Source organism: Pelodiscus sinensis, chromosome 1, assembly GCF_049634645.1.
Source record: "Pelodiscus sinensis isolate JC-2024 chromosome 1, ASM4963464v1, whole genome shotgun sequence".
Taxonomy (NCBI): Eukaryota; Metazoa; Chordata; order Testudines; family Trionychidae; genus Pelodiscus; species Pelodiscus sinensis.
The window spans coordinates 144,184,716-144,211,868 of record NC_134711.1 but is presented as its reverse complement, the minus strand read 5'-3'; the positions used below and the strand labels follow the sequence as shown (position 1 = coordinate 144,211,868).

General features: G+C 46.1%; 1 protein-coding gene across 1 annotated transcript in view; it reads right to left on the bottom strand.

The window, feature by feature from the left end:
- Positions 1-23,205, bottom strand: part of ARHGAP31 (Rho GTPase activating protein 31) — an 81,737-nt gene extending 58,532 nt beyond the window's left edge. The window contains exon 1 of the mRNA XM_075905776.1: positions 22,656-23,205. Coding sequence (XP_075761891.1) covers positions 22,656-22,755 — 100 coding nt within the window. The 5' untranslated portion in view covers positions 22,756-23,205. The remainder of the gene's footprint in view (positions 1-22,655) is intronic.
- Between the last annotated feature and the right edge of the window lie 3,948 nt (positions 23,206-27,153).

The window sequence follows — 27,153 nt, the reverse complement described above, 5'->3', positions numbered from 1 at the left end:
GAGCCCCATTCTTAAATGTTTAATATGTGAACCCAACACATAACACAGAGCCTTCTTCCTAGGGTTTGGATGAGGGATTCTTCTGCAGCCTTGTTCCCACGTGAAAGCAATGGTTCTGAGCTCCCAAGTGTCATGGCTCCTTCCCCACTCTGGCGCGATAAATGTAGGAGTGGGGGCCAGCAAAAGTACCCCAAAACCATATCTACCAGGCTTTGGTGTAAAACTTCCCCCCAAATCTTAACCACCTAGATTTTGGGGATAAAATCTCCACTGCCACCACCCAAGTATTGGTACAAAAATCAGGGGAGAGATCACTCGGGAAATTTCACCCCTAAAGTACAAACAGCACACAAAAATTAACCAATACCAGGTTAATAAAAATAAAAGAGAAAGAACTTTTATTAATATTCCTGTTGCAAGCACCAAGACTAGATGGAAAAGTAACAAAATAATATACTCATGGAGAAACTCCACCATGGGCCTAGAACTTAATTACAAAGGAAAGCCAAAACATTTTTTAAATGTGCACAGACATCAGATCCCATTTCCCAAACCATAAAACCTAACGGATTTATCTAAACTTTACCCTACTTACAGAAAGTGAAGAATGGTGTCTTGGAGAGAGAGACATGTCTGTCTCCTTCAGTAGCTGGAGAGGAACTGCCCAGAGACAAAGGAGAGAAACCCCAAAATTCCTTTGTCCTAGTCTGAAATTCCTACCTACATTCCCATTGGCTAACTCTACCTGAGTTAGGTATAGTTAACTTCTTAGTCCCCCGGCTGATGGCTAACCCTCATGATCATGACACCAAGTAAGGCCCAAAGCAGCCTAGAATCCTCCAGCAGTACGTGCTGCTGCACTTACCACTTAATTTCTGGGGTTTGCTGTATGATATAAATAAACACTTGCCTTCTCCAGCATCCTCCCCCATGGGTTTCAATGTGCTTAATGAACAGGTACAAATTAAGCTTCACAAACTCCATAAGCCCCTTTCTACAGGGGAAAAAAGGTCTGTATTATCAACAGACTCATTTAACAGATGGGGAAACTGAGGTACAAAGCAGCAAAAGTTACTTTCTTAAAGCACCATGCAGGGCACTGTTTGTCACCCCTGGGTTGTGAGTAAATGACATCCCCTTTTATGTACTAAAATGAAGCTCTGGATGAGGATAGAACTCCTGAGAACAAGGGGTTAACTTTAATTTTCCCCATCTCTGGTGCAGGTGTTTAGTAGAAGGGTTAAAACCCAGAAAGGACATGGGGATAGGATGCCTTTGGGGAGGCTGGATGCTAGGGATGTAAAATCCCGTTTAATTGGTTAACCTGTTTAATGTAATGTTTCCATGGTGGACAGGGAGCTGCTCCAACCCTCACCAATTAACTGGAACTGGTAAGCATTACCTTATCATTCCGCACTGAATCTCAAACAGAGGCAAAAGAGAAAACTGCTCCATCGATGCTCACTTCATTTTCTTCCTTTACGGAAGAGACCTTACTAACTGCCACTATATTTTCTTCTGCTAGATTATTCCACCACTTTACAGAGATTTAATCTCTATAATAAAAGACACATGAAAATCAGAGGCAGGGAATCACTATCATTTGCAGAGCTGGCCACGAGCTTCAAAGTACTGGGATCTCTGGAGCAAGGTTTCAGGACCACACTGGTCTTTTAAACATTTTGGGCTTGAGAATGCCTTCAATCCCAAAATGGTTTACAAACTACCTCAATAGGACCCACCCCACTCACTTCTAGGCTGGGATGTGGTAGCTATTTAACAGGGTAAAGCAGCAACACAACAGCTACAGGTAACTGAAATTGTTTGTAGAAAGGGAATTGAGGGATGCAGAAAGTACATATGCAAATGATAATCTGACTTTACCAGATAATTACCACAAACTTGTCTATTCTGGGAGGGACACCCAACATTTTGTATGGAGCTTAGGCAGTCAGGTGGCCCTTTATTTAAAAAGGGCAGCATCTTCTCACACCATGCTGGTGTATTCACTATGTTGACTGAGAAGCAAGGCTGTCATCACTCTACTACTGAATCAACAACTTCCTGCAACAGATTTCCTTGAAAGACTCCAATCCCAGGTCCTGTATATGAAAGTGTTGCAAGCACAGTTTAAGGCTCTACGTTTAAATTATGTCTGCCATTTTTAAACTTCTACACCCAGTTAATTATCTTCATTGTTAAGGCAGAATGACAGATGAGTATTTAACAAGGATACAATTGAGGGCTAATTGGAATGCCTCACCCTTTTCTGGGCTGATTAGATGCTTCCTTCTCTCCCTTTGAAGCCAGTTAATTAACAACCCCAGGAATTGGGTCTCCACTGGAAACCTTTCCTCGCTGTTCCAGTATGAAGTGTTAGCCCAACAATTCTACTAAGTTTCCTGGATCAGAGCTTTCCTGCTCACTTCTATCCCTGCAAGTCTGAACCATGACCCCACATCCACATCACTAGGAGCCCGCTCAGCTAAACTTCATCCCCACTCAGACCTCTCTTGCCTATGCACTGCAAAGCTCAAAGTCACAATACCTGGCAGGCTGCCATCACCAAGTCAGAAAGGAACAATAACAGACATCATATTTCAAACACAGCTTTCCCGTTACTACAGTTAAGCCTGCCCTAGGCACAGACACTTAACATATTGACTTTGGCAACATGTGTGTAACCCTGTTGTGTCAATAAAGTTATTGAAATGGAAACAGAAGCAACTAGACACATGGGTGAGTGAACCAGTGAAGATAAAATAAGAACCCTTTGTCCCTTTTCCACAATCCCAAACCTTTGCAACAAACCAAACCCTAAACTTTTCCTGGGATTCCAAATCATTTGGTTTATGTTTTCTTTCTTTCATTCCTCTGCCCTGTTGTATTTCTGGATTCTAGCTGGGATTGAAAGGTAAAGTACTAAATTATAGGAGGGTGTTGCTCTATATTTTTGGGCTGGTCAGAAACAGAAGATACAAGAAATCTCATAAAAGAGCCTGTTTTAATTTGCTCTCTAGCCGGAACAGGAAGGAAGAAAGGTATAGCTAAAACTGAACACAGGAGTAAGATGGTAAGTACCCAGTTGAGAGTACTCTAGAGGAAAATAGGCTGGAAAAGTGACCGCAGGAAAAAAGAGTAATATGGTGCAAAGCTGTTGTTTGGGTTTTGGCTTGTCCAAATAAACCAATTTGATCCTGCTGATTGCTTGTTCATTTCATTCAAATACAATGCAGACCCAAGAGGTTTGGATCACCATCCAGAACGAAGGATCATCCTCCCTGATTAAACCTCTGAAGCTTCTGAGGTTTAACCATCATTAATATAAGCAACCCCAATGATGAAGACATTCAAAAAGGAATCTAACACAAGCCTCACATGAGACTCTGTGAGTCTCCGCATCTTGTTTTACACACTTGCTCTGCCAGCCTCTCTCCGTGCAAGCCAACAAGAAGATATTTAACAGCACACACTGCCAGAGACAGCACATGGGAAATATTATTGTTCTGAATACAGATAGACTCAAACTTCAAAATTCAGATCCAGATGTCCAAACATCCACAGAGTAGGCTTTAGGGGTGCTCAAATCAGCGGTTTTGATTTAGCCCATATACTATATATTTGACACAGTTTGTCCGTCTGTTTGCGTGTTTGTTTGTTTGTTCAAGAACTCTAAACACTAAGGCTACGTCTAGACTGGCATGATTTTCCGCAAATGCTTTTAACGGAAAAGTTTTCCGTTAAAAGCATTTGCGGAAAAGAGCGTCTAGATTGGCACGGACGCTTTTCCGCAAAAGCACTTTTTGCGGAAAAGCGTCCGTGCCAATCTAGACGCAGTTTTGCGCAAGAAAGCCCCGATCGCCATTTTCGCAATCGGGGCTTTTTTGAGCAAAACAATACCGTGTCGTCTACATTGGCCCTCTTGCACAAAAGCATTTGCACAAGAGGGCTTTTGCCTGAACGGGAGCAGCATAGCATTTCCGCAAGAACACTGACAATCTTACATGAGATCGTCAGTGTTCTTGCGGAAATTCAAGCGGCCAATGTAGACAGCTGGCAAGTTTTTCCGCAAAAGCAGGTGCTTTTGCGGAAAAACTTGCCAGTCTAGACGCAGCCTAAGAGTTCTGGCATACAATAGGGATGTGAATAGTTAACTGGTAAACTTACCGGATTATTCTAACTAACCAGGTACAATTAGCCAGCGGGCACTAGAGCAGTTCTCCACCCGCCATGGAGGCTGCTCCAGCCCAATGGAGCCTGCCTGCAGCAGCGGAGAGAGAGAGGACACTCCAGGCTGGGTGGGTCACTTCATCCTAGCTGGGCTAGAGTGGCCCTCCTGCAGTGCCGTGTTTAGAACTGTTAACCAGTGAACTGACTAAATGGGATTTTACATTCCTAGTAGACAGTAGGGATGCAAAGGGTTAATCAGTTAATCGAGTACACAGTAAGCATCACATCCAGCCCGGCTGGGACCTGCTTAGGGTTACCAGATGGCTTCAAATAAAATACAGGACACACTTGATCTCAGATGGGGGGGGAGGATTGAGGGGGGACCGGCCGGGAGGGGAGCAGGGCTGGCTGGGAGGCACTCGGAGCTGAGCAGGGATGGCCGGGGGAGATTGGGGGTGGAGGGGGAGAACCGGCCGGTGGGAAGCAGGGCTGGCCGGGAGAGGGTCAGGGGTAGTGGGGCTGGCCGGGGGAGATCAGGGGGGAGAGAATCAGTCGGCAGGACGCAGGGCTGGCCGAGACGGGGCTGCGGGGAGTGGGGCTGGCCGGGGGAGAACCAGCCAGCGGGGAGGGGGCTGGCTGGGAGGGGGTTGGGGGGAGAGAATCAGCCGGCGGGGAGCAGGGCTGGCCCGGGCCCATGAAGATCCCAGGGTGCTGCCCGTCCTGCGCATGATCCAGGCAAATCATGAGTGAGTCTGGCCTCAGGGATTCCATCCCGCCCGACCCAGTGCCGCCCCCCCCCCCCCCCACTGCTCAGTTGCATACTGCCTGGCTGGTAGACACGCACATGCAGTGCGAGTGCATCTACCAGCCAGATAGTCCACAACTATGTAGTGATACTCATAATAACAAAACTTACTTAATTAGAAAATACCGGACATTTATGTGTCTGGTATTTTCACAATTTATTTCCCAGACAGAAAGCTCAAATTCCGGACTCTCTGGTTTAAAACCGGACACTTGGCAACCCTAGACCTGCTGCACTACAGATGGCGGGTCACTCCAGCCTGGCCCGCCTGTAGCATCCCAATTAACTGGTTAAATGCAACGTTTAACCAGTTAACATTTTACATGGGATTTTACATCCCTAGTATTCAGTTTCCTCTTATCATAACTTAAAGCAACGTAAGGGCTTGGTTGTGCCAGGAAAAACAGGATGCGCCTGGAATGGGATTGCTTCTCATAAAACCATACAGAAAGGAGATAGAATCATCAGGCAGGTGAAAGGGGCTGACTGGGGCCACCTTCCACATCCAGGACTGCCCCAGCCCCGAGTCTACTACCCCTCAGGCCCCTTTGGGGGGGAAGCTCCTCCTCTTCCCCCAGATTCATACGGGAATATTACTGGCTGTTCCCCTTCGGCAGGGAGAGAGGGGAAAGAGTACAGTTTGCTGCATTTCTCACTTTGGCTGATGAACACAAGGGGCAGACAACCTGGACCTATCCTAGCCCCACATACTGAACCCTCACCTTCAGCCCCACCCCAGAGCAATGATTTAAATGAAGCATGTACATTTTCCTTTTATTTTCTAAAATACAAAAATTGAGTTAAGGACCAGAGCAATACCGGGTATATCTTCTAATTATGGTATAAAGACAAGTCTATGTAGCACTTTAAAGACTAACAAGATGGTTTATTAGATGATGAGCTTTCGTGGGCCAGACCCACTTCCTCAGATCAAATAGTGGAAGAAAATAGTCACAGCCATATATACCAAAGGATACAATTAAAAAAAATGAACACATATGAAAAGGACAAATCACATTTCAGAACAGAAGGGGGATGTGGGGGGGGGGGGGGGGGGGGAAGAAGGTAAGTGTCTGTGAGTTAATGATATTAGAGCTGATATCTCTAATATCATTAACTCACAGACACTTACCTTCCTTTCCCCCCCCCCCCCCCGCATCCCCCTTCTGTTCTGAAATGTGATTTGTCCTTTTCATATGTGTTCATTTTTTTTAATTGTATCCTTTGGTATATATGGCTGTGACTATTTTCTTCCACTATTTGATCTGAGGAAGTGGGTCTGGCCCACGAAAGCTCATCATCTAATAAACCATCTTGTTAGTCTTTAAAGTGCTACATAGTCCTGCATTTTGCTTCAGCTACACCAGACTAACACGGCTACATTTCTATTACTATGGTATAAAGACAAGACTATTTACTCAATTCTGATCTGAATTTCAGCTTAGGATTTGAATATGACCTTATTAAAAAAAAAGTACTACCATATAAATTCCAAGCAATATACAGTACAGACAGATACTGCATTGTTTGAAGTAATCGCTGTGGTATTTTTTAAAAAGGATTGTATCTGAGGCTATGTCTAAACTACAAAGATTTTTCGAAAGAGGATATGCAAATTCTGTGGGAATTTGCATATCTTCTTCCGATCGCATTTTCGAAAGAGGATCTTTTCAAAGTGAAAGTAGTCTGAACGCGTTTTTTTCAGAAAAAACTTTTTCAAAAAAACCGCTCCTCCTAAAAAAAACGGAGATTTATGCAGTTTTTCGAAAAAGTTTTTTTTTTTCCCAAAAAAAATGTGTCCAGACTACTTTCACTTTCTAAAGATCCTCTTTTGAAAATGCGATTGGAAGAAGATATACAAATTCCCGTGGAATCCTCTTTCGAAATCAAAACTTAGTCTAGACATGCCCTGAGAGTTTGAGTGACGTTTTTGTCTCAAAGCCTGCCTTTATTAAATTTAGAAACATGTCAAGGGACCCAGTTACAATATGACTGTCCTCTGTCCATTTGGGACTATCCAGGTTTTTTATCCAGTTTCAGGGACACGGGACACAATACCAGTGAGAGGTATCACAAGCCATGTCTCAACACAACTATAATTGGGAGAATGTAAAATAGGGCCTAAGATTTAGGGTTGTTTTAACTTTTCTCTTTGTTTAGTTCTTCTGTTTAGTAGAAACAAACATAGCCTGCTGGTCCAAATGATAAGCCTTTGTGCTGCTTCTAGGCTTGGAAGCACATGGGATAGCAGTGTCTGAGAAGTCAGTCAAGCTCTAAACATGGAAGTAACAGGAGCAAAAGAAGAATGGCTGCAACCCTGCTCAGCTGCTCAAGCAGAATTCCAAGAGCAGCAGCGGGCAGCTGAGAATCTGGCAGCAGGACATGCATGCCCCATCCTCCTGCTGCCTGTTCCCCCACTCCAGAGAGGGGCATATAACAAAGCCTCAGTGAAAGAGTCCAGGCATGAGCCTCATATCAGGTGCTGGTGCATATGGAATCACTTTACGGCAGGGCGTGGTGCAGACCAAGAATCATCAGGGGGAGGCACCAGACATTGCTACTTAGAATGTAATAGTATGTTTTTATTTAAGATAAAGATTCTGCACGGATTTTGTAATAGGTCACATGTCTGTATGTTAATGAAGCACCCATCTGTCTGTTGTTCGTGCTTGGCAGCAGTGGGACTGCAGGACTCACTATGAGCTAGGGATGTTAAATATCATTTAACTTTATAGTCGATTAACCACATGAATTGTTATCGGTTAGTCGACTATTCTGGGAAGGGGTCTGAGCTCCCGGACCCAGCACAAGCCGGAACTGAGTCGGGCTGCCTGCCCGCCTGGCTCCTAATACACTTTAAATGCATAGCCACAGTTGGGGGAGGTCCAGGACCCAGTGCAAGCCAGGACGGAGCTGGGCTGCTGGCCAGCCTGCTAAAAAATGTACTGGCAAAGAGAGGAGGGAATGCATACAATTTAAAGCATTAACCGATAAGCTTTTGTTTATCAGTTAATCGGTTTATCAACTATACTATTACATCCCTTCTATAAGCCAGCACACATAGGACTCTAAAGCTGTCATTAACCAAAGACCAAATTCCTCTGCTTTTTTGTATAGTTACAGACTCAAAGTCTTGAGTAAACTTATGAGACAATTCCTGTTGTAAATGAACCCCATGTACACTTAGTAATACTAATACACTGAGCTGCTTCTGTCAGTGTCTCTTCCCTGCCTATACATGTGCCTGAATTTGGGCACTGTTTGGAGATTGTGCTATGATGCTGAGGCACACAACATTAGCTGTTAGTGGTAAGGAGAGAAAAAGAGATTGGACTCTTACTAAAAGCAAGGGTATTTTCTCCAAATATGCTTTACACACACACAATCACAATTACTATTATCGAGACATGGGTACTCAACTCTCTTCTGCAATCAGTACAGTAACCTTTGTGTTATTTTGCACTACTTTGAATTTATGCTACAGTGTCCTCTGTCCATATCAGTAGTTAGCTGACCTAGATTTCTGTGTTGATAATGTGAAGTTGTCAAGGAAGAGGCTGAAGGTTTTGGCAGCAGGACTGGCGCTTTTGCCACTAGGAAGGCCTGGGAATCTGTCTAGAATTGTAGGATAAACATGCCAGCTGGATGTGTCTCCCCAGTGATCAGCATTCAACCAATTAGCAATGTTTATATGTATGTTATCATCTTTAGGTTTCAGAGTCAACACCCCCAAATAAGATGAATCAAGCACACTGTTAAAGGTTTTGTTTCAAGATGGCTGCTGACTCAGATAGACACCCCGGCATCAGTGACCCTCAGTTCACAATTTCAAGGGTTAATTCATAATTAGTCTGAGAAAAGAAGCCTGACGGGGGACATGAAAACAATTTTCATGTAAATAAAAGGTTGTTACAAGGAGGCAGGAGAATATTTGTTCTCCTTAACTTCAGAGGATAGAGTAAGAAGCAATGAGCTTAAATTTCAGCAAGGGAGGTTTAGATTGGACACTAGGAAAACACTTCCTCTCACTCACGGTGGTTAAACACCTACATAAATTGCCTAGGGAGGTTGTGGAATCTCTATCACTGGAGATATTTAAGAGCAGTTTGGATAGACATCTATCAAGGATGGTCTAGATATCACTTAATTCTGCCATGAGTGCAGGGCACTAGACTAGACAACCTCTCGAGGTCTCTTCCAGTTTTACGAGCCTAAGATTAAGAGGACAAAAATATTTTTTAATGAGAACTGAAATACCAAAGCAGAAATCTGTGGCACCACGCATACCAGTGATGGGCAACCTGCAATCCACGAGACATTGTCTTTACTACTGCCCATGAGCAGGGCTGCCAGATTTTGCTGGTTTCTTTCCACATAATTTTTTTGCTACAGGTGTTACTGAAGTGGCACGCACCTAAAACAAGGCTATTTGAAGTGAGGTGTGTGCTGATTACATAAAACATTGACTGAGAGCCAAGCACTTTCTTTGAATCCAATCAAATTTAAATTGGCTTACCCCGCAAATTCTAGGTACGTAAGTCTAACCCGCACACCTGGGCTGTCTACACACTGGCATGAATTTCCGGAACTGCTTAAAACGGAATCCAATTCGTTTTCAGTTTTTCCGGAAAAGGAGCGTTTACATTGGCAGGCTGCTTTTCCGGAAAAGCCCTTTTTCCGGAAAAGCATCTGTGGCCAATGTAGACGCGCTTTTCCGGAAAAGAGCCCCGATCGCCATTTTCGCAATCGGGGCTTTTTTCCGGAAAAGACTACTGGGCTGTCTACACTGGCCCTTTTCTGGAACAGTGTTCCGGAATAAGGACTTATGCCCGAGCGGGAGCAGAATAGTTTTTCCGGAATATCGGCTGATTTTGTAGAGCGTCGTTGCTTTTCCGGAAATTCAAGGGCCAGTGTAGACAGCTCGCAGCTTATTCCGGAAAAGCGGCTGATTTTCCGGAATAAAGTGGCCCAGTGTAGACACAGCCCATGGCTACGTCTACACTGGCATGAATTTCTGGAACTGCTTACAATGGAATACTATTCCGTTTTAAGTTTTTCCGGAAAAGGAGCGTCTACATTGGCAAGCTGCTTTTCCGGAAAAGCGTCCGTTGCCAATGTAGACGCGCTTTTCCGGAAAAGAGCCCCGATCGCCATTTTCGCGATCGGGGCTTTTTTCCGGAAAAGACTACTGGGCTGTTTACACTGGCCCTTTTCCGGAACAGTGTTCCGGAATAAGGACTTATGCCCGAGCGGGAGCAGAATAGTTTTTCCGGAATAGCGGCTGATTTTGTACAGTAGAGCATCGTTGCTTTTCCGGAAATTCAAGGGCCAGTGTAGACTGCTCGCAGCTTATTCCGGAAAAGCGGCTGATTTTCCGGAATAAGTGGCCCAGTGTAGACATAGCCCTAGTGTGGTTACTGAGCAATGCAAGTGGCACCTAGACCACAGCAACAGTTAAGACCACGAGACCGCTACAGCAGGGCCTAGGAGCCAGCTGGTTTTTAGTTCAGAGGGTAGAAGCTCCTATACCCCACTTCAGAGATCCCAGGTTCAAATCTGCCTGGTGGTGGTTACATAAGCACAGTTAGCAAAAGTACTGTATTCTGGAGCCAATCTTAGTTATGACAATCTTGTGGTCCAGTGGAATGGAGGACCACCGATGAAGCCCACTCATTAGCCAAAAGTTATCCATTACTCTGCAGCAAATATGGTGGCTATAGACCTGCAGAATATATACTAAGCTCTAGTTACGGATTAACCTTTCTGGTATTGTGTCTGAATCATGACAGCTCTAGTATAAAGCTGGGCCTGAACCAAAACTACATACTCCTGGGAAAACTCAAATCTGGGTAAGAACTCTGAAGTATTTTTACTTCAGCTGTTGCCTTCACATAATGCTAGCGTCTCACCCAGTGAGAATGATACAGGTTGGGTCTTGCTGGTCCAGCACCCTCTGGACCTGACTGGTCCCAAATGAGGGGGTTTGCTGGACCAGGGAATGTTCCTCCCCTCCTAGCCTGTGCCGGCCCAAGGTTAGGGCTCCAACCTGCCCCCGCTGCTGCCCCATTCCCTCCATTCCCAGCTCTCTAGATGTTGCCGACCCCGCTGCAGCTGGGGCGCAGCGCCATGGCCAGAGCTCCACAGCTCCACAACCGGGGCTGGAGATGCACAGCCAGGCTGGGGAGGAAAGTCAGGGCCAGAGCTCCATGGCAAGGAACAGAGCTCCCTGGCCGCTGCTGGGACCAGAATTCCCTACTCTGTCACCAGTTTCCCCCCCATCTCCCCCCCACACACACTGGGTTGCCGGTGCCCCCTAACACACTCCTGCCCCACCATCAGACCTCCCTTTTCCTGGGCTCTGTGGTCCAGGAACATCCGTGGTCCCTGCCGGACCACGAATGTTGCTGGACCAGAGAGTCCCGGTTAAGGGAGGTACAACCTGTATCTCCCTGTACCTTTTAGAGCTGTGAAATCCTATATACTACAGCCCCCTGCAGTTTGCAATCAAGTCTAGATAAAATGTGCAGTTACCAATAAAGAGAAAATGCTTTCTGATTCTGAATGTGTCTTCTGTAAAATATATGCAGCCAGATTATGCAGCCAGAACATGTGATTCATGCTGTTTGCAAGAGAAATGCAGAATCAAGGCAGAGCGAGGCATGCAAACAACATGTGTGTCTCATGCAGTGGTTGATGAGGTAAATGTAAAACAGGATGCAGCCTGGACCCAGAACATATGATTCACTCAGGAGTTAGTCAGGGAAATGTAGATATAAAGCAGGGAGAGCTGTGCTTGCAACACATTCAACTGCTTTTCCACCAAGCTACAGCGATCTGAAAACCCAACTCCCAGAAACCAACAAACGACTGAGGGAGTAATGTAAACAACATCCAAAACAAGGAAGAAAGCAAAATAACTACAGCAAATTAATGGCTTCTTGCTTCCATTGTTTCCAACTCTAAAGTTCAGAATTGCCTTCTTGTTGCTTCCACTGGGCTGCTTCAAAAGCTAATGTCTGGGACCCACAATAGGATGCATTGCTAATTAAAGGAGGTGTAGAGAAAGCAATCTTGGGGTTATTACAAATTCAGAATGAATAGTGTGTGCAGCTGCACACATCGATGTAGGGTTCCACTGAAGCACCCCCTTCACCAATGCAGACCCACATGCTCTAATGATTAATCCCATCCCTCTTCTTCCTCCATACATGAGCACGTCCTGTAGTTCATACATTTAGCCTTTGATTCCCTGTACAGTGATTGTCTTTCAAAAAATGTTCCCCGATTTGCCCTTGGTGGACTCACACTCACAGGGAGGGGTTTAATTTACTAATTCATTCCTCGAACAGTCAAATCAAAGCGCCTTGCAACTGACCCGGTTTCTCACAGCCTGTAATCTCTGCCCACAACAAGACCATGGATATACAGCTCTCAGGAGATACCACACATACACCTATATACACCACAAGTTAACAGCCTGCGACAAGTTCTACATAATATAGTGAATTTCTTTGCTTTAATATATTGAAGACATGCATTTGAATATGTTCTCCAGCTGGTATCCAGCTAAAGAGTTTAAAAGTCAAAACTTCAGGGTTGAAATCCTTGACACTACACATTCAAATCACAGCAGGGTGAATCTAAGTCTTTCATCCTTCTGCAGCAGATGTGCATTGGGTCTTTCCAATGAGACTCTAAGAAGTGCCTGCTTATATTTTCTGCATGGGCATTAATGACTATTCGGCACTTTTCATAAAAGTGAGGACTTGTGCATACATTCTTGCACACTATTATAGGTCTGTGAGTGCATGCATTAAGGCAAGCACATACTCATTTGCAGACAAACATGTTTAAAAAGACAAAAAAGATAAATGCATACAAACACATCTTTATGAATATCAAAACACAAACTAGCTTGCACAGACAGACCTGTGTGTTTACTGTATATACCCACACCCACAGACCCCCCCCTCCCCCACCACGCCACCCCACTCCCCCGTGTACTGAAACACTCACAGGAGTATACATATACATTTGCACACATAAGTCAATGCATGAACTCATACCACACATACACAGGTGTATGGATACACAAATGCATGCATGCAAACACACATATCCATGCATGATAACACAGCACACACACATGTATAAACATATGCTTGGGAAGCTTATGTGTATGCATGCTTAAGCATGAGACTGCAAGGCCAGAAACCAGCTTCACATCTGCACAGCAGATTTCAAACTTGGCTCCAACTGGAGCCATCTCCTTAGAGAAAATCACATGCTACCTGCAAGGTAGGTCTCCCTGCTCATCAGACCAAGGGCAATAGTGTGACTGTAAAATAAATCGCACAAAACTCAGTTTCCGTAGCACATGGTCATGATGGCTGATCTGGTGACAAGATAACTGTGCCAGCATCAGGAGTCAGTAACTGGATAAGGCTCTGTGTTTTCATTCTTTTGTACGTTGTATTTAGTATTTAATTGCTATTACTTTGCCTCCTTAAAAAAACCCTGACGTATCCTACTATGATTCTTTGAAACATTAAAATTCACAGCAGTGCTATTGCAATGCTTTGGAAGAGCTATGGTCCAAAATGGCAGTATTTTTATTAGAGCCCCAACACTACATGAGTCCTGTTTCAATGCTCACTTAATGCAGTCATCCTAATGCTTCTTCTATAGGGTGTGTCTACACAGCACCCTAAACGCGAAATAAGATATGCAATTTGCTCTATTCAAATTGTATATCTTATTTTGAAAATATTTTGAAATCTGGCGCATCTACACAGGTAGTAACCCAAAGTAACCCTGCAGTGTAGACGTACCCTAGGAGTGGTGAGTGTGAAGAGATAGGTGCTGAGGGAGGAAAGTTAGAAGGGTTTTATTAGTTTTGGCAGAGAAGGTATGGGAGATGATGGAGACTGAGAAGGGAAGTATGGTGGATACTGCAGGATGGGTACTGGAGACACTGTTATCGGAGAGGGATTTATATTGGTAAATTAATGATAGGCATTGTGGAGAGATTTTTAGGATTGTATAACAGAGACTGAGGAAAGCAATGAGGAATGAATAATAGGAATAGGAATAAAGGGTACTGGGAGAGCAGGTGATGTGTACTGGGAGACTGGAAAGGAGATCCATACTGAGGAAGTGAGTATTAGAAAGGGCAGAGTGATGGATATGAAGAATGGGTGTTGGCAGGGTGAGGAAGTAGGAAGTGGTACTGTGATAATTCTACCATTTCGATCAACTAATGAAGAAATATTATAAGAATTCTTTTTGTTCCTATTATTTTTCAAAACTCCTTCTGATTGTCATTAACTCTGTTGGTCATAGATTTCTCCTTGTATCCCTTTGCTGCCCTTATCAGTTGTGTACAGTTCTTAACTTCTGATGAATATTTATTACTAGTAACTTTTTCTTTCTTCCATCTGTGATACATAATTTTTTAAATATTTTATATATCCTTCATTTCCCCTCTAAATCAATTCAGTTTTTTTAACCAGCACAGCCTTCTTCCTCAATTATAGGACTGTGCCTTTTTGAGCATCTAGTAAAGTCCCCTTAAATGATTCTCAATTATCATTCATACTTTTCTGTTTAAATTCTTCCTCCCCACTGATGTGATGTGGTGTTGTTTTTTTAAGCTTTGTGAAACTGGCCCTATTAAAGCACCAAGTATATATAGTATTGGTCTGGACTTTATTCTGCTTGCACATTAATAATGCGATCAAGGCCATTAAGTCTTAGTTGTGTGATCAGCTCCTCTATCTGTTAGGACAAGATCTACTATAATATTCTCCCATGTAGGTTGTAACACTTTTTGAATTTGGAAATTGTTATCTATAAAGTTTAAAAATTCCAAGGGTGTTTCACAGACCCGGCAACATGTAGCCTCCAGCAGATATCACTCAAACTGAAGTCCCTCATGATCATGCAGGGTTTTTTCTCCCAACACATTATAAATAAGTAAGTATTCATCCTGTTTTCTAGTGTGATTTAGTGGTCCTGCAGCAGACACCAAATCATATCACATCTTGAGCTTTATCTGTAAGGACATCAATACATACACATTTAAGGTCTTTTTCTGCTTCTCGCTCCAGCCAAACTTTCCCACACCATAGAATGAGGAGTCCTGTCCTCAAGTGTTGTTTTAAGGTCATTAAGACAAAACCATAGCTGTGTGTGCTCTCTGAATCCCTTCTCAGGCTCATACGCAGGAGGCGGTGCAAAGGGTGCAAATGTACTGCCCCCCCCCCCAGCTCCCCCCAAGTAAGGATGAGTGGCCAGGGGAAGGCTAGAGCATTGCACTGCCTGAGCTTCCCTCCCCCATTCTTCTGAAATTATTATAATTCCATACACACACACACTCACTATGCAGCCAAAGTGGACTTGGATGAAGTGGTGGATATCTTTGCCTGGAAATTACCTAGAAGACCGGAGCTTCAAACTCTCCTTAAAGATGGAAACTAACTATGAACATGTCTTAGACACTGCTGTGAACTTACTGTCAAGAAAAGGTTGCTGTTACCTAAAATCTATTTCACTACTACTAGCCTGTATATAGTCTTAACTGAAAAACTCTGAAGACGAAGACTAGAATATTTTGGAATATTGTTTTTCACATACGATATTACAGCAAGATCCTAGAAGGTAATTTATATAAAACCTTTATTACTATATAACTTTTTAGTATGTTATAACAAAACCATTTTACTAATCACTGTTTCCACTCAAATTTTTCATTAACCTCTCTCATGCACAGTATTTGGAACTCCTTTTTATTTAAAAAATATTGTGGTCCATATTTACAGAAAAGCACACACATACACCCCTTCCCCCCCCCCCCCCCGACAGAAATTGCTGCATATGGGTCTGCTACTGGGTGTTTGAGACTGTCTGCAGGTTCAGAGTGGAAGATATTGCCACAGTGCTCTCGCTTGGATCACATTTGCAGGCTTTTCTATGTAACTATGATGGCTAGCGATTTACTTGATATAAAATGGAATCTGTGACTCTGATATAGTCACCTGACTCTGGCAGCTGGGCACTAGGCACATAAAAATGCCTATGTCTTTCTTAATCCAGCCCAGCGAGAGTCGGAGCATTGTGCCTGGTTTCTCTTCTCATATGCAAAATTCACTGGGCTCCACTGGAGTACAGGAGCACTGTCTTTTGATCTGCTGGGGTCAGGTAGGCACTAACATGTTCTAGTTTCTAGACAAGCTGCCCCTGTTGTTGAATCTTACCATCATGGCTGAGGCATAAGACTGGTTGTGTCTACCTGATGAGACATTAGCAGTGAGGTTTGAATGCAAACAATCTTGGAACCCTAGTAGGGTTGCCAGATACTTTCACACAAAAAAGGGGGGCAGGGGACCAAAGTTGTTGAGAAAAAAAGGGGGAGGGAACCAAACCTGTTACTTCTTTTTACCAATCATTAACCTCTTTCATGAACACTATTTTGAACTCCTTTTTATTTAAAAAACATTGTGATCCAAAATCATGATTTTACATGTCCAGTATTTTCGGGGGGGGGGAGGGGTTTCCAGACAGAGGCCGCAAATACCTGACTGTCCAGGCCAATACCAGACAGCAGGCAACCCTAGACCTCAGACTTACTACCAAGTTTTTCTATTAATTAACAAGCAAATCCAGAAGTCCTCACTCAGACAAAATTCCCAGGGAACTCTGTGGAAATTTGTGCCTTAGCCAATGTGAGTATGGCTTTCTGGATTTGGCCTTGGTATGTATAGATGGCTGGATGAACCCACTAAATACCCCCCTCCCTCAGGCCTAAGAGAAAGCTAAGAGAGTAACAATGTGAGCATGTCCCACTTGGGGGCTGTGCCACAGTGAAGTGGAGGAGCTTTGTGGCTGAGATATAAAGAGCATCATGTCATAGTGTCCTAGGGCACAGGGACTGCCCTCCTCCAACCCTGCTCTGACTGGCGCAGGCCCTCTCCACCCTGACCCAGACCCAGTACATCCACCATTAAACTCCACAGTTGTCTGCCTGCAGTTCAGTTCTCACCAGAATACTATTCCAAAGGGCTTGCAGGAGGGTAAGCAGAATGTTACGTTGGCAGCAGTCACAGAACACTAACCCTTTTTCCTCTCCTGAGGGTACTGCTAGTAGGCCCCACTTCACAGCCACATCAGAGCCCCTCTGCTCATGGAAAAAAGGAGCCTCAGCTCCTGAGCACAAAGGAGTCATTTGTTTCAAAGGCTATTAATGAATCAGACACACTTTTTCAGCCATAGAACAAAACCAATAACTAGAGTCAAACAAAGGCATTTTAAAACCTCTGGGTGCTATCAGTGATTCTGCAGGGAGTGAGTGGGGAGCAGTAAGGGAAAAATCTGAGGTCAATGCATCCCAATCAGACAGCATCATGCAGGAAACAGATGTGCCACAGACCACAGAAGGGTACAGCAGTAGTAGAATTAACTCTGCTGCAAATGGGACATGCAGGGACACAAAGCTGCTCCTCCAGTCTAGGAACAAGAGGGTTATCTAAATACTCATGATACCCTCTACGGCTGTGTCTAGACTGCATCCCTTTTCCGTAAAAGGGATGCAAATTAGACCTATCGCAATTGCAAATGAAACAGGGAATTAAATCCCCCCTGCTTCATTAGCATAAAAAAGGCTGCCACTTTTTTCCGGCTCGGAGCTTTGCCGGAAAAAAGCGCCAGTCTAGACGCAGAACTTTTAGAAAATAAAGCCTTTTCTGAAAGATCCCTTATCCCTTCAGAAAAGGCTTTATTTTCCGAAAGATCCGCGTCTAGACTGGCGCTTTTTTCCGGCAAAGCTCCGAGCCGGAAAAAAGCGGCAGCCATTTTTATGCTAATGAAGCAGGGGGGATTTAAATCCCCGCTTCATTTGCAATTGCGATAGGTCTAATTTGCATCCCTTTTACGGAAAAGGGATGCAGTCTAGACACAGCCTACATGTTTTGTTAGCCTTTAAGGTGTTACTAGACTATTCATTGTTTTTTAAGTTTTTCAGGATTATCTAAAGTTCTTCTGGTGGGGTTTTTGGGGGTAGGGGGTTGAGAGAGTGTTCTGGTTCTCCCAGTTGCTGAGAAAAGAGGGACAATGTGAGCAAAGGCTCAAAACCAAAAGGCAAAGAAAAAAAAGTTTGACATTTTAAACAAATCTCATGATTTTGGGGAGCCTGACTCATGATTATTGAGTGCCTGGGATTGGCAGTACTGGTTTATTCCCTGGCTGTGTCTACATTGGCATGATTTTGTGCAAAAGCACTCGCTTTTGCACAAAAACATGTTGCCTGTCTACACTGGCAGGAAGTTCTTGAGCAAGAACACTGACGTTCTAATGTATGAAATCAGTGCTTCTTGCGCAAGAACTATGATGCTCCCGCTCAGGAATAAGCCCTCTTGCGCAACTGTTCTTGCGCAAGAGGCCAGTGTAGACAGGCAACATTAATTTCTTGCGCAAGAAAGCCCAATGGCTAAAATGGCCATCGGAGCTTTCTTGTGCAAGAGAACATCTACACTGGTACGGATGCTTTTGCGCAAAAGCACATCTCTTGCGCAAAAGAACATGCCAGTGTAGACGCTCTCTTGCGCAAATACCTTAATGCAAAAATTCTTGTGTTAAAAGTATTTGCGCAAAATCTTGCCAATGTAGACGTAGCCCCTGTGACAGGGCATCTGCCCCACACTGGCCCTTTAGGTTAAAACAGCTCTGGGAGAAGGCTGTGGCTGTGGAGCAAGCAGCTGTGGCAGACATTAGCCAATTAGGGCCCAGCTGAGGGCAATATAAATAAGGGCTAGAGGAGGGGAAGAAGCATAAACTAGTTCTCGCTCTAGCTGTGGAGCAGGAGAGACGAAGCTGCTAGGGAAGCTAGAGGCTCCCTGACTTAAGGGAGGGCTGGGGAAGCTCTGGCCAGGCAAGCTCCCAGGATGCAGAGCCTGAGATAAGGCATGAGGCTACTAGGGCTGCAAGGAGACAGCTAGGGCAGCAGAAAGCAGCAGGTCCACACCCTTGCCAATGATCAGTGGCCATTTCAGACTGCAGTTTGCCCCAAGGTAGAGGCTAGATGAAGACTGGCGGAAGGGTTAGTGAGCAAGGTGGGTGTAGGGGGTTGGGTTTCCTTAAGGAGGAGGACCCCAAAATGTGAGGGCACTGTGGGAGGGCAATTCTCAGAGGGGAGGGTCCCATGGTCTGGGAGGGGCGTGGATCCTTATGCCAAGTGGTGGAGAAGAAAAAAGGTAACAGTAGGTAAGATGCTGCCTGAAAGGGGGTGCTCCAGGGCTGAAATGAGCTACTTCCCAAGTGGCCAGTAGGAGGCACCATGGCAGTGAGTCTCACTGTGTTACACTCCCACAAAAGAGAGAATCCCTTCTGCCACCCTCCAGTCAATCCACATGCTTCATTTTTGCTCTAGAGGGAATCCCTCTAAGGGTAAAAGGGAAGTTCAAACTCCCCACACTCTAGGAAATCTATGAGGATCAGCTGTGGTGAAGACAGGAACCAGACTGAGACCCAGCAAATAAATTTCACACAAGTCACTAACCAGCCATCAATAACAAGCAACAATTTTCAGCCTCTGCTGACCCAGGCTGAACTAGAAGATTCATCCTAGGAGAGAAATGCTTTGTATCCCACTATCAATGCGCTGGTTCATCCATTGTACATGTTAATGTGTTTTGACTCTGCCCCTATTTAATAACAACACTTTGTACTTCTACACCAACTTTCATCCTAAGATCATAAAGCAGTTTACAAACATTTGTTAATTAAGTCTTAGGTACAGTAGGTAAAGAATACAGAAGCATCTTTTTGTCCACTAGTAAAATACAGTCATTTCTAGAGTGGAATGTTGTAGCTATTTAACAGTTAAGGATACAAAAAACTACAGGAGAAAATTCTTCACCAGAATATAATTCTCTCTGCTGGAATTTGGCAAGGACATCAGGACTGAAGCCCCTACAAAAAGCACCACTGGCTCTTAAATGAATTGACTACAAGCGTTCAGGAGCTCCATTTTATATCTCCTGTGAAAAGAAGCACCCCATGATTTGAAGACTTCAGTAATTCAGCCAAAGGATATGGGTCTATTATGGGGTGATTAAGATTCCATGGCCTGCAACGTGCAGGAGATCAGACCACATGATCACAATGGTCCTGTTTGGCCTTAAACTCATGAGTACAACACCCCGGAACAACACGCTGAGTTAATGACAATGTACTGACCCTGAGTGAAGAAAACCATAAAGAACTGCCAGATCTACATCAAGTAGCATCCAGATGTTCCTTAGAGATCTCTCCCCCAAGCACAGAGCTAGTCTAACACTCACTGGTTTATGAGAGCTTGTGGAATCTCTGCACAAGGCAGCTTTGCAAGTTGGGATAAAGCCACTCTGTGTGTGAAGGCGAACCAGTTTGAATTGGCCCCAGTCCCTTTTACACCCTTTCTTGGTGTTCCAATTAATCCTTCTGAGTGCATTTAAAAATCTGCTTTCCCAAAGTTCCACAGGAGAAAATCTTTTCTGGATACCAAAGTGCTCTCTTCCTGTGTCATGACTACCAGCTGCTCTGAAGCAGAACTTCAGCCCCATATTGCTTCTGAATAGATACCAAATATAGCCAATATCATTCCTCCAAAAAGCTTATTCACACCCTCTAGGAACCTGTCTGCACAGGACAGAAAGTTATCTTCTGCTACCCCCACAAAGCTCCTGCCTGCAAAGAGACTGGCTGGTTCCTGCGGCCAGGTCATTTTTGGATAGCTAAACTGTCTTACTGACAATTATCTTCCATACTATAGCAGCCCTTCAAATTTCATCTCATAATTTCAATTATGGGAGAACGGCAGGCTTATAAACCCATCAGTGACATTTGGCCCCTCGCTGCCTTCACAGTCACTCTGACAGATTTTATTTCATGAGCATTGATCCTATAATGAATGAATGCTCCCACTTCTCTTCCATCCTCCCTTAACCCTCTAATTTAACTTCTACCCTATGATCTAACTCATATCCTTCTAAATGAATATATAACAATTGCGTCTTTCATTTCTAGATCATACAGCACTGGGCATTGTGACATGCTATTCAGCAAATAACACAGCATTATATAAGAGAAAGGAATATCATATTATCCCACATTGCTTCTTAATACAGACCATGTAAGGTTGAATTGTGAACCATCCTACAAATGACACAAAAGACAAAGTCCTAACCACTCTCTGTTCTAAAAAAAAACAACCCTATATTATAAATGCTTACTTTTTAGTCCTGCTTTCCTGACCTAATTTCAAATGGAAATGCTGTTCTTTTCCTCTAAATTGCCTCAGCAATTTCCACTGGATATGTTTGTTCTTTCCTGTCCTAAACAGTTGTGCAGTGTTGCTATGAACTGCTATAAACAGCTCCTCACCAGAGGTGGCTGCTGTGGTAATGAGTGGAATTAACGGCAAAGGGAATTCATGTACCACTGTGTTATGTTGGCAAAGTGTTATGTTTAAAATGCGTGACATTTGTTTGGTGTTTGGATCATTGCAAATAAAGGAACTATATACATGGAAGATATTGTAAGTACTTAATATTACTGTTGATTTGCACTGTACACTGTCTTTTGCAGTAACTAGAGAGATGAACATGTGTAACACACACACACACACACACTCTCTCTCTCTCTCTCTTTCCTGTGTGATGGAAAAGACTTACTACATACTCCAGTCTATCTTTTTGCCAAGGCAGGCTTGTTCCCTACTGCGCATCATTAATCATACTCATCATCACACAGCTAATTGCCCACCCCACCCTCCATGGATGTTGCTGCAAGAGCTCTGTCACTTAGAGTAGACCAAATCTGGGTAAAGTAACTCAGTAACTGGAACATTATGTTAACTTAGATGGGGGAGCTGGGTAGGACATGTATTTATTCTTTCCCTCCTCTACTATGCAAGCAAAGGCTCTGTCTTTTGAGGTCTCAGCTGCTTCTCTCCTCATTCCCTCCCTCTTTCAAGAAACTGGCTCTTTTCCTCATCCCAAACTAGTCATTTCAAAACCAACGCCCTCTGACCTTACTGCAGCCACCCCCAGTCTGACCCATCCTATTATGCTCTGAAAGCAGGAGAGTAGGGAGGAGGGTAGAGAGAGTAGAGAGGAGGACATGGAAATATCTCAGCTGTCCCCTCTGCCCCCCAAAAGTCTTACTCTCGTCCCTCCCCCATCCCCTCTGCCCTTACCCAGCACAGCCTCAGAAGAAGGAGATGGGAACCGTATTGGACATAGGGAGGGGCAGATGAGGCATTCCCGGTTTCTCTTTACAGGGCCCCCGTCCTGTGGGGGCGGCGTGCCCTCTACAGCCTGTTGAATTTGTAAGGAAAGGGGTGCGGGGCTCAGGCAGCCAGGCACCGGATCCCAAGCCACTGTCATGCGTTCAGAGCGGAGGGGCAAGCCCCGGGGCTGTACAGCGCCAAGCCTAGAGTGGCGGAGCTCGGGTCTGGCGCAGAGGACGCCCCCCTCACCCCCCTCCATGGACTTGAGTGGCACTTCGGAGTGAGACGCAGCCCCGCGGCCCTTCTCCCCGCGCCACACCCAGCCTCGCCCCACCCTGCCCCAGTGAGTACGGCAGCCGCCGCCCTTGCCCGGGATCCCACGTGCCACCCCACCGCGCCCCCTGAAGCGGCGATTACCATCCTGGCCCGAGCTCTCCAGGTGCTCCGTCAGGTCGCAGCCGAAGGCGCCGGCGGCTCCCTTCCTCTTCAGCTTCTGCTTGGCGCCCTTGTTCTTCATGAGTTAGCCCCGCCAGAGCCCGCCGCGGCCCCGCGCTGCCCCCCTCACTCCGCCGCCCGGGCCCCGCTCCCGGGCCGGGACATGGGGGCGCGCAGCCGGCGGCCGCTCAGGGGCTGCCCGGCAGCAGGCAGGCGGGCGCGGCGCGCATAGCCCGGCCCCGGCAGGGCGCGCATCAGCCGGGCGCTCGCTGCTGGAGCGGTGCCCGCGGCGGAGCTGGCAGCCGCGCGGGGTGCAGGGGGGGGGGGGGGTCCCGGTGCGACTCAAACCCGCCGGGTCCCTCCGCGCCCCGCTAGCCGGGCAGAGCGACCGCGCCCCGGGCAGAGGCCGAGCCCGCGTCTCCTGCCAGCCTCGGCGGAGTCAGGAGCCCGCTTCCTGTCCTGGCTCCGGCTGCCTCCTTCCCCCCCGCGCCGCCGCTGCGGGGCCGCTCCAGCCCAGGAAAGGCTGGACGGGGAAGGAAGTGAGGCGGGGAGGGGGCGGAGAGGGGCTTGGCAGCGCCGGGGAGGGGGGTGCGGGGCGGGGAGAGAGGCTCTAGAGGCTGAGGGGGAGGGGGGGGGGTCCTGACAGATAACGGGCCGGGCCTGAGAGCGGCCACCACCAGGAGAGGCCCGGGGGAGGAGAGAGCAGAAATGGCTTCCATCCGTGCCCGGCTCCGGCCACTCATTCCGCACGCCCCAGCCCTCTGCCCGCTGGCACGCTTCTCCCCGGCCGCACGGGCTGCTTTGCTGCCCCGGAGACGCCAACGCAAAGGGGAAGGAGCAGGGGGAAGGGATCCCGCAGCCACCCAAAGCCAGTCCCCTCCCAGAAGGCAGAAACAGATGCTGGTGGGCTCCTAAGTGGAGTCCCATGGCGGGACCGGCTGCCTTGGGGCTTCCCAGCGAAGGGAGTTAAAAGCAAGAAACAGGTCTCCCCAGCGGGGCTGCGTGGTACATAGACACAGCCTCTGTCGCCAGGAGAAGTTGAGCGTAGGTGCTGGAACTAGTAGGGGTGTGGGAGATGCTACTTCACCTCCAGGTTCGAAGTAGTTTCCATCATATCCAGCAATCACAGTTGGGTTCGGTGGCTCTCAGCACCCCCACTATGCCAACGGTTCCAGTGCCCCTGAATTTGGGCCAATAAATAAAATAGAACCTCACCCACCTAGTCTCTCTCACCAATAATCATGGTAATAATCTTTGCTTCTGTTGCACTTTTCAGCCCAGTATCTCCAAGCCCTTAATGGGGGGAGTAAACTAGAGGGTTGTCACCCTTTGTTGTTTATTAGTCCTGAGGGAATTCTGTGCCAAAAATGAAAAATTCTGCACACAATATTTTAAAATTCTGTGGGGGGCCCAGGCTACTGGTTGCCCTGCAGCACCCTGCACCTCCAGCACATGGAATCAGTGGTGTGGCTGCACCCAACTCTGACAGCACAAGCCCTGGCCCTGCCACAGTAACATTCTGGGACCATGCTCCTCTGTGCCAGGTGCGCCAGGTCTGGGGCAGGCAGGTAGGCTCAGCCAGGCAGGTCCAAGTGCGGGCAGATCCAGGGGTGAAGTGAGAGGATTCTGTGTGGGACAATCTGGGTGCAGGCAGCTCAATGGGAAGCTAAGAGTGGAGAGGTCTGGACACACAGAGCCTCATTGTGTGGGTGGCTGGTGCAGGGACAATGGCACTCTGCAGGGGTTTCAAAATTAAGGGGATTGAGGCTCAATAGACGGTCTGGGTGGTAGGAGAGTGGGGCTTGGTGGGGTGGAGGTCTGGGTTCAGCCAGCTGGTGGTTAGCGGCATGAAGGTCTAGATGTGGTGCAGGAGGTGGGGCATCAGAGTGGGGGTTGAGTGCAGAGAGCTCAGTGAGGAGGAGGATCTGAGTGCAAGGATGGGGGCTCCGAGGCAGTGGGTTTCGAAATAAGTTTTTTGGGAAGATCTCTTCTGGAAAAGCTTCTTCCAAAAGAAGCCTGCAGTGTAGAGGTAGCCTCAGTGAACTTGAGCTTACAGGACTAGGCTATAAAATTGTAGTGTAGATGCAGAGCCTGGACTGGAGCCCAGGGATTGAGGGGGAGGGAGATGGTCCCAGAACCTGGGCTCCAACCCAATCCTAAATGTCTACACTGCAGTTTTATAGTCCTGTAGTCTGGGCCCCGTATGTCTGATTAAGCAGGCACATGCCAGCCAGGGGTGTCTTATTCCAGTGTAAACCTATCCTGTGAGGCCACTGGCTCAGTTCTTATCCTGAGTGACCTAGTGGTGATTTCAGTGAAAATCAGACTTTCTGGTCTTCTGATTGTCATCAGTCTCAATAGGGTTCTGCCCATTGGTGCCTAGAATAGTCTCTGAAATTTTAGAATTAATCAGATGCAGTTTCAAAAGTTAGCTTGTTACATATGGTTGGACAGAGAAACACCATCAAGTTTAACATAGGACCTCACTTTGGTCACTCAATTATTCTCATTCCCATTCTACAGCTAGAGAAACTGAGGCATAAAGAGGGGAAGTGACTTCTCCACAGTCACACAGGGCATCAGTTGCAGAGGGAACAATGGTACTCAGATCTTTCGATTCCCACAAGATCACACTTTGCTTCCAGAGCCAGAACCTGGAACTCCTGACTTTTCACTTCCTGCTTTCACTAGTAGCCTCCTCTATGTTCTCAAGGATCATTTCTGCTAGCCTGGCTCGCAGAGCATTTGAAACATCCTGAATTTATTACAGGCTTCTTGCAACACCTTGATGTTGAATCAATACATGAGATCTGCTCTATAACATAATGCTGCAAACTCATCACATGCCACAGCAGCATCTTGCTGCAAAGGTTCATATGCTGTGATTGATGAGAGGGAAACTTCAAAAGTGTCCAGTGGCTGGTTCAGACAGAAAAAGACACTAAAATGCAAATGTTTATTTGAATCTCATTCAAAGCAGCTGCTGGCTGGCTTCTATAGGAAGACAAAGCCCATCTGGGTGGCTTCACAGGAAGCATTTCCTTCCACAAACAATAGCTTCTTCTTGAGGGGCTAAGGAGCATGCCCATTTTCCCAGAAGACAGGTCTTATGAGCAACATGTTTCAATTTCTGTATCTTACACCATGTCCAGTGATCCTGCACTGACATGTATCATCACCAGCACCTGCCTTCACTCAAGACCTTTGCTAGCCTCTTCTGCCGCAGTTATAGGCTGTCAAATCAGGATCTGTTCAAAATGAGATTGATGACAATTGTCTAATACCAACCCCCATTGTACTGAAACCTGAAGATCATGTTTCTTTGTCTATCAAGTGAGCAGCATCAGGAATGTGAGAAAGGGTTACAAATACATGCTGGAGTCTAGGATACCTACTGGAGTCAGGAGAAAAAAGCTGCCATAGTTAAGGTTAGAGCAGATGCAGGCAGGGCAGGGATGAGGGTTCCAAAAACATTGAGTCAAGCAAGTGTCATTCATGGAAGAGTTTGCAAAGATGAGATGAGCAAAGTGGGAGGAGACAATGAGTCCAGACCAAAAGTACAGACAGTGGGAGCAAAACAGAGTTCAAAGCTGAAGGAGGAAACAATCATCCTTCCTGAAAATGAGACTGCAGAATAAAAGCAGCTCAAAATCTTCTTGGCAGCCTTACCGGAATAAGCTTTCTCAGGAGAGCCCCATTGCTTCCTGCTCTCAACTCGAATGGAAACACCTTGAAAACAGCCTGTTCCAGTGTACCTCAGCCCAACCCAGGAAGTCAAAGCCCATAACATTTATTTTAATACCGTCACTTTGAATCTATTCAGGACTTGGAGCTAGTGGCGATTTGGTTAGGGTAGTACATTATTTAACCAGTTTGCCCAACTCAGATTCTTAGCGCAGGATGTGCTGCAAGCTGTAATATTAGAGTCTTAGCCTGCTGTACAATATGTGACAGGCTGGCCTTGGCACAAGGACATACCGCCACAAAAGCTTCCATTGTTAGAAGAGGCTGACCCACGAATGCCCGCAGTGAGGTGGGCTTCATGACAGAAGGTTGACCCAACACATCCCAGCTTCACTAGGGATTTAAGGTGCCTCACTAATTTGATGATGGCAGACAGATTTGTGAGACTATATACTGGACAGATAAAGACTCTGTAATTTCTTCATGGAAGGGACATTTGTGTCCTGGAAACAGAGAAAGGGCCCCAGTAAAGATAGGTATGATGCCCTCCCCCCCTCAGGCCCAGGGACTGTGGAGGAGGCACCACTTAGAGGCTATTTGTGAGAGCATGTCCCTGCCCTCACTGTTGTGTTTCCGTCATTGTGTTGAACTCTTTCCCATCCATGGCTTTTAAATCTCCAGCAATCTGCCAGGCGCCACTCAGCACAAAAGGGAGGGTGGAGTAAGGGGGAGGGGTAGAGCTAAGGAAAAAATTGAACCCCTAAAAATAGCCCTGCGGAGTAAGATTGGTTTCCTG